Source organism: Carassius carassius, chromosome 13 (genome assembly GCF_963082965.1).
Source record: "Carassius carassius chromosome 13, fCarCar2.1, whole genome shotgun sequence".
Taxonomy (NCBI): Eukaryota; Metazoa; Chordata; class Actinopteri; order Cypriniformes; family Cyprinidae; genus Carassius; species Carassius carassius.
In genome coordinates, this window is record NC_081767.1 from 7,709,129 (window position 1) to 7,721,276 (window position 12,148).

At 39.6% G+C, this 12,148-nt stretch overlaps 1 protein-coding gene across 1 annotated transcript in view; it reads right to left on the bottom strand.

Annotated features, from left to right (window-relative positions):
* LOC132155915 (ventricular zone-expressed PH domain-containing protein-like) overlaps window positions 1–12,148 on the bottom strand; it is a 142,910-nt gene that overhangs the window by 66,379 nt on the left and 64,383 nt on the right. Inside the window, exon 6 of the mRNA XM_059564687.1 lies at window positions 5,898–6,107. Coding sequence (XP_059420670.1) covers window positions 5,898–6,107 — 210 coding nt within the window. The remainder of the gene's footprint in view (window positions 1–5,897; window positions 6,108–12,148) is intronic.

A 12,148-nucleotide genomic window follows, 5' to 3' on the forward strand; every position in this document is an offset into this window, starting at 1 on the left:
TTAACCGGGGACTGGGAGCCCCTCCTGGGCTGAGCTGGGGATCGGGAGCCCATTCTGGGCTTAACTCAGGAACAGGAGAACATACTGGGGTTAACTCGGGAACAGGAGCCTCTCCTGGGCTTAACAGGAGATCGGGAGCACATCCAGGGTGCTCTGGAGGAGTGGGTGGTTTAATGTATATGGGCTTGCCATATTCAACACTTGCGGGCTTGCCACAAGAGTCGCCGGCACTTATGTCTCTGGTGCGGCGAGAGCGGGGCTCGAGGACGGCGGCCCTGGATTTGCTGCATGCGGCAGCCTTGACCTCGCCGCTGGCTGCCGCACTGATGGGCTAAGGGAAACATTAGAGATTGGGGGAAAACTGGCGTGGTTGGGTTTGGGTAGGAGGAAGCAGCTGTTGGAGAGGTATGTGGAGGTTCCCGGCACGGGGTGAGCAGGCGAAACACGGCCCGTTCCTGAGGAGACAGGACGAGGAAATTCAGGTTGCACATTGACTTCGTCCACTTCAATGTCTGAACTGTTTAACCAAAGGACAAGAGCAGATTGTATCCTCGTCCAGCCCCAGCAGAAAACAAGTGCCCAGGAACGATTCGTGACAGCTCACCCGGATAGCGAGCTTAACTAAATCCTCCGTATATTGCTCCAACCTCCGACCGCTCTGCCGCAAACACCTCAGCGCATCCTCAGCCTTCATCTTCTGTGATCGGTCGGTTCTTCTGTAACAATATGTGTCTACTGAGAGAGGACCACACGGAATTCCAAAGAAGTTGATTTTAATTATAACAATAACGAAGAACAATCACGTACATAACTTTAAGAACCCACAAAGAAAAAAACAAACAGACAGGGTTTATAAACACCTAAAACGTAAACAGGGAGAACAGAAACAGGTGGGGAGTAATCTTACTAAACAAGAAAAGGAACATGACCAAATAAGGAAACTCAGAAAGAACACGAGAACAGAAGTCCATAACTGTGACACCCACACATTGGTGGTGGTTTGTTGCATTTTGTAGCTTGTCACTTCTGGAGTTGACAAACAAATTGCCTGTTGCTGATATTATTGAATTGTGCCAGGTTAGCATTCCATTTTGACTAGTTTCTAGGAAAAATTTAAAACAATTAACTGACAAACTGTTTTTGGAAGCTGCTGTAGCATGTTATAAAACACACTTGGTGATTGTGCTTGAGTCATTACAGCAAATAATCTACTTGTGCTTGAGTCATTAGGACGTAAGCAGATGTTAAAAAACATCACTCTTAGGGAAAACATGCAAAGCCAAATCAAAGCTGACAATTGAGCCTTTAACTGGCATGGATAAAAACAGGCACTGTTCAGTAATATTTGCTTGATGCCCCACACTGTGGTTTGCATATGGACTAGCTGCCATGGTTCATCATTCAGACTCGTGTAAATAACCTTCAATTCTAAGAAACGTCCCAAAAGAATTATACAGAGGGCATGAACAAGAGGCAAGCTTGCATGATGGACCCTATACCAAGAGAATGACACACACACACACACACACACACACCATTGTAACAAAGTTCCAAGTTATTCCCTCAGAATTTACATAAAACATACCAGTCATGGAATTAGAGTGTCTTCCATAACCAACTTATTTTAATAACCTTAAAACCTAATATTTAGCTGTGCCCCCTTACAAAAAATAAACATGACTTAAAGGGTTAGTTCACCCAAAAATGAAAATTAGGCCATAAAATACCCTCAGTGTATACAGTATGTATGTATGTATGATACAGGTGTATATGACTTTCATCTTTCAGCTGAATCCAGTCGGAGTTATATTAAAAACGGTCTTTGATCTTTCCAGCTGTTTAATGCCACTCGACGGGTGTTGCAGTGCTTCAGTCCAAAAAGAAGTGAAATAAAAAGTGCCCATCCATGATGGATGATGAACAAATGAAATGAAAGAGTTTGAAAGATCAAAGACGGGGGAACTAACCCTTTAACATTTTCACATAGAGGAGTAACATAATTTGGACTCTTTCCTCAGCATGATGGGGAGTCAAATTAAATGTTTGATTCTATTTTCTTAATATTTACATAAATGTAATGTTGAGAGCATTTATTAACATTAACTATTCAGTCATGTTACCAGAAAAATGTATCAAACAAATCATTCCAATCGCAACACTTAGGAGGACATCTGCAAATAAACAAGCAGACAGGAGGAAAGTACACAGCTAAACATGTCATGTAAAGTTTATGTAGGAATATACAATGATGTGTTGCATCAAAAAACGTCATGTATTTTGCAGTTGTTGAGCAGCCGTGGGACCAATCTGTATGTGTTTTCTGTTGTTTATGCGGATTTAACAGACATGTCACACATCACCAAAAGGGCCAGGGATAAATTTAAATAAAATTAATCTCTTATAAAAGATGTGATAATTTCTTCAAGGTTTGTTGGGAAAGTACAGAAAGTAATCAAAACCAAAAATAAAGTACACAACGACCCTTTCAAGAAGTACTGTGTCTTTATCCTATGGCAATACCACACTGACCACCATATTTATATTCTATGGTTTGGGTGAATCATACAAAAACTGTCAAGCAATGTCACATTTCACCCTGAAAATTAAATGAAAGAAAATTTTTATTTTATTTTACTTTATTTTATATTTTACGGAGCCCCGCACATGACACGCAGGAAAAAATGCGAAAGTGAAAAAGTGAAAGTGACATTCAGCCAAGTATGGTGATACTCAGAATTTGTGCTCTGCATTTAACCCATCCGAAGTGCCCACACACAGAGCAGTGAACACACACCCACACTGTGAGCACACACCCGGAGCAGTGGGCAGCCATTTATGCTGCGGCGCCCGGGGAGCAGTTCGGGGTTCGATGCCTTGCTCAAGGGCACCTAAGTCGTGGTATTGAGGGTGGAGAGAGAACTGTACATGCACTCCCCCCACCCACAGTTCCTGCCAGCCCGGGACTCGAACCCACAACCCTTCGATTGGGAGTCCGACTCTCTAACCGTTAGGCCACGACTTCCCGTAAATAAGGCTAAATCGTGTGCATGATTACTATAGCGTTCCCTCGATTTACTATTCACTCAAATTATAAATTGTGCACACGATTTACTAATTTGTTCCCTCAATTTGCTAAATCGTGCGCACGATTTATCAAATCGAGCGAACACAATAGTAAATCGAGGGAACGCAATAGTAATCGTGTGCACGTTTTAGTAAATTGAGGGAATGAATTAGTAAATCGTGCACACAATTTATTTATTTTTTCTTGCATGTCATGTGCGGGGCTCCGTAATATTTTGCACAATAAATTAAATATATTTTCTCAATTGGGCCCTCAAAAAGGACATGGTTGTGGGCTCTACTCAGTCTCTGGGCCCTATGCACTTTGTCCCCCTTTTTCCCCAGGCTGTGACACCCCTGGCTTTTGTCTACTGGACATGAAATAAGACAAAACAGAAGCTGAATATATTTAGAAAATGTGCTTTCAAAATTCAAAGAAAAACACTATAAATGTAAATGTGGTTGACTGCGGTATATAAAAGAGTAGTATAATTAACTTCTGTGTTTTTGTTTTTTTACTTTCTTGACTTTAATTCAATCCAGCCTTTTTTATCTTTACCTACAACATTTATTTATTTATTCCAGAAGGAGCAGGAACACTTTGAGAAATGCAGATTCGCAGCATGTGGTGCTACGCAGAAAAAAGGGAGCAATTTGGCCTGTCTTGAGCAATTATCTGAGATTTCCCATCCAAAAACAGTCTGATCTATTTTCCATGGTGGTTGAGCATGTGTGTGCGCGCATGCATTTGCACATGAGTTCGTTTTTGTGTGAAATGTTGAGTGGATCACGTTTCAGTGGCGCCTTTCTAAAGCCATGTTAACACTTCTTTTTGGTATTTTTATTCTGCTGTCTACTTTAATTGCCCCTCCACAAATATAAAAGGAAGAATCAACCTTTTCAGCATTCAGCAATTTGGCACATATCCATGTGACTGTTCAATGAGCCAACACTGTCACACAAAACTTTGTAAAAGCAGGGATGTTGACCACATGAAACCAGTTTAGTAAAAAAAATGTCCATTTCCTCAACAGACCTAACCAGAAATCTTATATGCTGTATATATCATGGTCATTAAGAAGTAAAAGCTGAAGACGGTGCCATATTTCCTTGAATATTTTGCTGCTAAGGCATGGGAGCTCTGAGCAGGTCCACTCAAAAAGTAACTGAATTTAAACTTCCTTCAGCGTGAGCCATTTTATCTCCACATGACCCTCATCACAACTGGTCAGACTGTGGTCCATCTCCAAAGCAAACACATTAGGCAACATTGAAAAACAGCCAAGTACGCTGCAGGTATGGGTTTACCAAACAGATAGAGAACAAAAGGATGAATGCTAGAGCTCTTGATGACGTGTTAAAATGATTCCTCGTCCCTCAGCACAGCAAGCAGGTTTGGAACACCTCAGGGATGAGCAAAGCTTAGTAATGCTGACACACCCAGAACTGTGTCAACACTTTCAGGCTACTTAATTAACAAGAAAATGATGACACATAAAGAGAGTATAGCCATTAGTGATTAAATTACTGCTAACAAATCCTGAAGTAGCTGGAAGTGGAACAAAAGCATTATTTACTGCAGGGGAACAACAACAAAAATGAAGTAATTGGTGCCGACAGCCTCGTGGGCAGTGTGCTGACATATAATGTGTGCTTCGGTGTCCCAAGTTCGAGTCCTGGCTTATGGACTTTTCCCGATCCAGTCCCCCTCTCTATTCCCGCTTCTCTTGATAAAGTCAAAAATGCCAAAAGATAAATATATTACAACAGAAAATGAACTACCTCTCAACAACTTCATCTGAGTTTAGATTTAATAGAGTTAGAGATTTGTTAATAAATCCCTATGTAATAGTTTAGGTTGTAGTACTAAATAATTAGTAAAAATTCATGAGTGTAAAAAACCACTTGAGTGATACAGGTATATGTGATATATGCAAAAGAACACAAGAAAGGCAACTGTGGAATAAAAGGGAAAATTAGAAAAGGAACTGAAAATGTTGAGAAATGTAAGGAGAGAAAGAAAAACTGAAATAAATAGAAATAAATAGAAAATATAAGGACAGTGACAGAAACAGAGATTTTAAGAGAGAAGGATAAAAGCTGCAAAAAGAGGAAGTCTAGTGAAAATGTATACTAAAACAGACCGAAAAAAGCAAAGTTCATAGTTTATGCTAATCCTAATTGTTCTAATAATATTGGTATTGTTGATGTTGTTTTGCTGCGTGTTCCCTTTGCCATCATGGATTATCATCTTCTTGGATTTGATTAAACTCTTGTGTAGATGACCTTCGTCTTCGTGTGCCTTTCCTCCATGTTGTGTGACAGTCTTGCTCCATTCTGAATGCATTATTTTTTAGTACTGGCCTTGTAAAATGCGCTAGACTTTTTTTTCAGCATCTCACGCCATGATGGTTTGTTGCTAATTTTAAACGTTTTACACATTAAGAAATTAATTGTTTTTGTAAAGAATCATCTGACTGGTGTACACATGCTAAAATTATGTGACCTGCAATGTTTCACTGAATCAAATATTTTTTAAGGGAATTAATTATTGTGCAGAGTGCTTTCTAAAACTCACTTGTGGTATTTGCACTTAAAAACATGAAGAACAGTGATGCGTCCATTAGAGGGCTACTGAATGCCCCTTTAAAACAAAGTGACAAATAAAAATCATTTTTGACATACAGGAAGTCACAATTGTTTTGTTTTAAAACACTGGAGCAGTCTGATTAATCTTGGGGCAGAATCAGCACTCTGACATACAGTATGACCAAGCGCATTCAGTGTTTAGCTGGATTTGATGCATGAACATGTATTGTGATTTAAATTCCCACCTCACTAGTCAGACCCACTGCCCCATGGATCTTAGCGATGTGTCCCAACAACCAAGGGTTCTTCTGACCCACATTTCTTAGGGTGGACAGGAAGGAAACGAGAGAGGCAGGGTTTGCCTGAGCCATGTTCACCAACACACCCAAGGCAGTGTCACTGAGATCACTGTCACTGATGTAACCAATTAACGATGGCACCAAAGACGACAATACCTGAGGAGACAAAAAGACAAAGCTAAAGTTGAACCCTCATAATGCATTCCAAACACATTTTGACCCGAAATGACTTTATTTTTTATAAAACTTAATATTTTTCTACTAAATCCATATTGTATCTGAAGAGCAGCTTCTGATTAATGAGTGAATGTGAAAAGTTTTTACTGCATTTACCACTTTTTTATTAATTAAAAACTTATTTGAGATTTAAAATTACACATAAACCTCACCAAAAAAGTGATATATATATATATATATATATATTATTTTTATTTTTTATGTTGCATTGGTTTGTCAATAGGTGCACATATTCATGTTTACCAACAAAATTCAGTCCCATGAGTGTGTGAGATATGGAGAAAAGGCAAGAAATATTCTACAAATGTTCCTGACACTAATCTAAATTCACAGATTATATAACAAAAAGTTTTTTTGACACCTAATGGTACGCCATACATAGCCAGGTTTAAAATGACTTTTGAAAAAATTGTTACATTTCAAAAACTATTCCTGTGGCTCAGTGGTAGCACATTGGGTTAGCAGTGCAAAATTTTGTGGGTTCATTTCCCAGGGAACACACATGCTGGTTAAAAAAAATGTACTGTAAGTTGCTTTGAATAAAAGTGTCTGCTAAATGTAAATGTATATATAAACATATTTTGAGGGTATTAAAGCACTTCTACAGTTCTCTGTTGTTCTTGGAAGCACATAAGGACATGTTATCTGGAATCTTCACAGTGGGGATGTAATAAGAATAATAAAAAAACACCACAAACACACTCATTTGGCCCTGAACTTTTCTTTCATCAAAGGTCGCATATGGTTGTAATCGTGCATTGTAAAGTACCACAGCACTCTGGTTGGTGGATTTCAGTGCCGCCCACCCATTAACCAGAGTCCCTGGTTCCTATACAAGTTCACAGAGAAAAACTGGTGAAGACAGTAACAGGAAGAAAAAATGTGGAGCAGAAGGAAACTCATAATCATTCTCCTACTATGGATAGTTTATCTAGATTTATCTGTCTGTTATAGCAAAGCAGGGATGACCTTTAAAATGAACAGTGACTCATAGAAGAACTACAGATCATCAGTGAAATCTTGTGTGTTGGTTGACATTCATGACAAACTGCAGTGATGACTAGAGGCAAATGAGCCACATGGGTTACATGAGCTCTTTTCTCCAGCATGAAATAAATCCAACTACAACCCGAATTCCGGAAAAGTTGGGACGTTTTTTACATTTTAATAAAATGAAAACTAAAAGACTTTCAAATCACATGAGCCAATATTTTATTCACAATAGAACATAGATAACGTAGCAAATGTTTAAACTGAGAAAGTTTACAATTTTATGCACAAAATGAGCTCATTTCAATTTTGATTTCTGCTACAGGTCTCAAAATAGTTGGGACGGGGCATGTTTACCATGGTGTAGCATCTCCTTTTCTTTTCAAAACAGTTTGAAGACGTCTGGGCATTGAGGCTATGAGTTGCTGGAGTTTTGCTGTTGGAATTTGGTCCCATTCTTGCCTTATATAGATTTCCAGCTGCTGAAGAGTTCGTGGTCGTCTTTGACGTATTTTTCGTTTAATGATGCGCCAAATGTTCTCTATAGGTGAAAGATCTGGACTGCAGGCAGGCCAGGTTAGCACCCGGACTCTTCTACGATGAAGCCATGCTGTTGTTATAGCTGCAGTATGTGGTTTTGCATTGTCCTGCTGAAATAAACAAGGCCTTGCCTGAAATAGACGTTGTTTGGAGGGAAGCATATGTTGCTCTAAAACCTTTATATACCTTTCAGCATTCACAGAGCCTTCCAAAAAATGCAAGCTGACCATACCGTATGCACTTATGCACCCCCATACCATCAGAGATGCTGGCTTTTGAACTGAACGCTGATAACATGCTGGAAGGTCTCCCTCCTCTTTAGCCCGGAGGACACGGCGTCCGTGATTTCCAACAAGAATGTCAAATTTGGACTCGTCTGACCATAAAACACTATTCCACTTTGAAATAGTCCATTTTAAATGAGCCTTGGCCCACAGGACACGACGGCACACTGGACCATGTTCACATATTGCTTCCTTTTTGCATGATAGAGCTTTAGTTGGCATCTTCTGATGGCACGGCGGATTGTGTTTACCGACAGTGGTTTCTAAAAGTATTCCTGGGCCCATTTAGTAATGTCATTGACACAATCATGCCGATGAGTGATGCAGTGTCGTCTGAGAGCCCGAAGACTACGGGCATCCAATAAAGGTCTCCGGCCTTGTCCCTTACGCACAGAGATTTCTCCAGTTTCTCTGAATCTTTTGATGATGTTATGCACTGTAGATGATGAGATTTGCAAAGCCTTTGCAGTTTGACGTTGAGGAACATTGTTTTTAAAGTTTTTCACAAATTGGAGAGCCTCTGCCCATCTTTACTTCTGAGAGACTCTGCTTCTCTAAGACAAAGCTTTTATAGCTAATCATGTTACAGACCTGATATCAATTAACTTAATTAATCACTAGATGTTCTCCCAGCTGAATCTTTTCAAAACTGCTTGCTTTTTTAGCCATTTGTTGCCCCCCGTGCCAACTTTTTTGAGACCTGTAGCAGGCATTAAATTTTAAATGAGCTAATTAAGTGGATAAAAGTGTAAAATTTCTAAGTTTAAACATTTGCTATGTTATCTATGTTCTATTGTGAATAAAATATTGGCTCATGTGATTTGAAAGTCTTTTAGTTTTCATTTTATTAAAATTTAAAAAACGTCCCAACTTTTCCGGAATTCGGGTTGTACACCCTTTTAGTGAGGATTTGCTTAATTCTCTCATTTTTCCTCGTAAGAGACTTCACCTTTGAATTGGCAGTGGTTAAGAGGACGGAGAGAGGATCTGGTGTAGCTGGGAGGGCAGCTGACAGGACGTCCTGTGAGAAGCAGGATTCCCAGCCTCTGTCAGGATGTGAAAACCACTGACTAGTCTTTATTAATACTGTTTGCTTCCAAATCACTCCATAAACTAGCAACACTGGGACAGCGAGAGCCTGGGGCATCTCCTCTCCCAAATGATTTCTGATTTACTATAGAAGGAAAGTTATTGATGAACCTGTCTTATTTGTTTATCTATTAATCCATTAATTAAAAAAAAAATCTTTCATGAATTTTTATGCTCCTCTATGCTGGGTGCTGGTTCAGTGTTGTTTGAATAACTGGTATGAGTCATATAGTTCGCCAGCAGAACTTAGCTGGTGAAGCAGAAATATATGACCACGTACACTCACCTAAAGGATTATTAGGAACACCTGTTCAATTTCTCATTAATGCAATTATCTAATCAACCAATCACATGGCAGTTGCTTCAATGCATTTAGGGGTGTGGTCCTGGTCAAGACAATCTACTGAACTCCAAACTGAATGTCAGAATGGGAAAGAAAGGTGATTTAAGCAATTTTGAGCGTGGCATGTTTGTTGGTGCCAGACGGGCCGGTCTGAGTATTTCACAATCTGCTCAGTTACTGGGATTTTCACGCACAACCATTTCTAGGGTTTACAAAGAATGGTGTGAAAAGGGAAAAACATCCAGTATGCGGCAGTCCTGTGGGCCAAAATGCCTTGTTGATGCTAGAGGTCAGAGGAGAATGGGCCGACTGATTTAAGCTGATAGAAGAGCAACTTTGACTGAAATAACCACTCGTTACAACCGAGGTATGCAGCAAAGCATTTGTGAAGCCACAACATGCACAACCTTGAGGCGGATGGGCTACAACAGCAGAAGACCCCACCGGGTACCACTCATCTACACTACAAAAAGGGAAAAGAGGCTACAATTTGCACGAGCTCACCAAAATTGGACAGTTGAAGACTGGAAAAATGTTGCCTGGTCTGATGAGTTTCGATTTCTGTTGAGACATTCAGATGGTAGAGTCAGAATTTGGCGTAAACAGAATGACATGGATCCATCATGCCTTGTTACCACTGTGTAGGCTGGTGGTGCTGGTGTAATGGTGTTGGGGATGTTTTCTTGGCACACTTTAGGCCCCTTAGTGTCAATTGGGCATCGTTTAAATGCCACGGCCTACCTGAGCATTGTTTCTGACCATGCCATCCCTTTATGACCACCATGTACCCATCCTCTGATGGCTACTTCCAGCAGGATAATGCACCATGTCACAAAGCTCGAATCATTTCAAATTGGTTTCTTGAACATGACAATGTTCAAGAAAGTCTTCACTGTACTAAAATGGCCCCCACAGTCACCAGATCTCAACCCAGTAGAGCATCTTAGGGATGTGGTGGAATGGGAGCTTCATGCCCTGGATGTGCATCCGACAAATCTGAATCAACTGCAAGATGCTATCCTTTCAATATGGGCCAACATTTCTAAAGAATGCTTTCAGCACCTTGTTGAATCAATGCCACATAGAATTAAGGCAGTTCTGAAGGCGAAAGGGGGTCAAACACAGTATTAGTATGGTGTTCCTAATAATCCTTTAGGTGAGTGTATATACCGTACTGTTGGATTAAAATATACTGCGTATCATGGGTCTAAATTTCATTTAACAGTTGGGGAGGGAACAATAAACAAACTTTCTTAGGAGCAATTTTTTGAAGGGGACACAAATAATACAGCCATTAAGTTTAAAATAATGACTTTATTCAACAATTTCTTATCTTCCGTGCCAGTCGATGTGCATTCACGAGAGTACCATGACCCATGTGTTCTCAGGGTACATACAGTAATCATGCAGTTCAATTCAATACCTTTTAAGATTTTTTTTAAGACCTCATCGCCACTCCAAGTTTTAACTGGTTACATCGGCGACACTTTAACTTACACTTACTATATATTGATCGTAAGATAGCACAACTAAACAGAATTACTTGTGATAACTCCTTATCAATACAACATAATTCAGAAGTGGGGAACGAAGCACAAGAGAATTAACTGAGTGACTAACCCAATGCAGCCCAAGAAACTAGAAGTAGAACAATAAACAAAACAACTGACAAAACTTACTGAGGGGAGAAAATAAAGTTCTCCTTGCTAACGGGGCAATGAGTTCAGTACAGTATATTCAAAAGATGTATTTGTAACATCAACACATAACTTTCTGACAAACATCTGACTTACGTCTGACATCTGACTTACGGAGTGCTTGATTTGTGGCAGACTTGACAGAGTTTCAGTAATACTGCACCTGATCGTGTCTGAATGATCATGGAAGGTAAATTGATCACACCTATTACATAATTTTAATTGTGCATCAAAAGCCCATGCCATTAAAAAAAGCATGTAAATTTCCAAAATATTAAAATGTCAGTTCTATCCCTAAAATACATATTTTACACTCACTGTTATGCACATTTATCATAAACACAGCTCAAATGCTTCCTACTAGTGAGGCCAAAACATTTAGCACAGTTTTATTACCAGTAGAATGCAAAATGTTTTAGTGCAAGCATTTCAACCAAAAAACTGTGAGCACTCATTTAAAGGGAGTGTTGATAGCAGCGCCCTGATGCATGAAAATTATACACAATATTAGAATGTTTGCGGGAGCAGATAAAAAAAACTGCGGGAGTGGATGGGAGCATGCGGTTATGCTCAGAGATTCAGCAAGAGCGGGATCAACAAGCCCCATGCTATAACGCAGCAGCACAGTCACTCAGTGAGCTCTGCAACAGATGACGTAATTCTTGCAAGATTCCATAAATTAACTACACAGAACGCCACTGTTCAGACAAAAGTACATAATGAAAAAATGATACAAAACTTAATACCTTGGAAAATAGCATTTAAGAATTTTGTTATATTTTTTAAGGGCCTTAACTTTCTCTGAATTGATTTATCAACTTTTAATATTTTTTAAGACCTCGCGGACACCCTGGCTCTGACATACAGTAGGACCCGGTGCACTGTCTTGTTTACACGCAGAGGAATGCATACGCATGTGTCGTGGTACTGTTGTGAAAATGTGTGTCAAAGACTAACATGCAAGAGAAGAAATTGTTAAATAAAACTGTTATTTTTGTTTTCTTTGTGCACAAACAG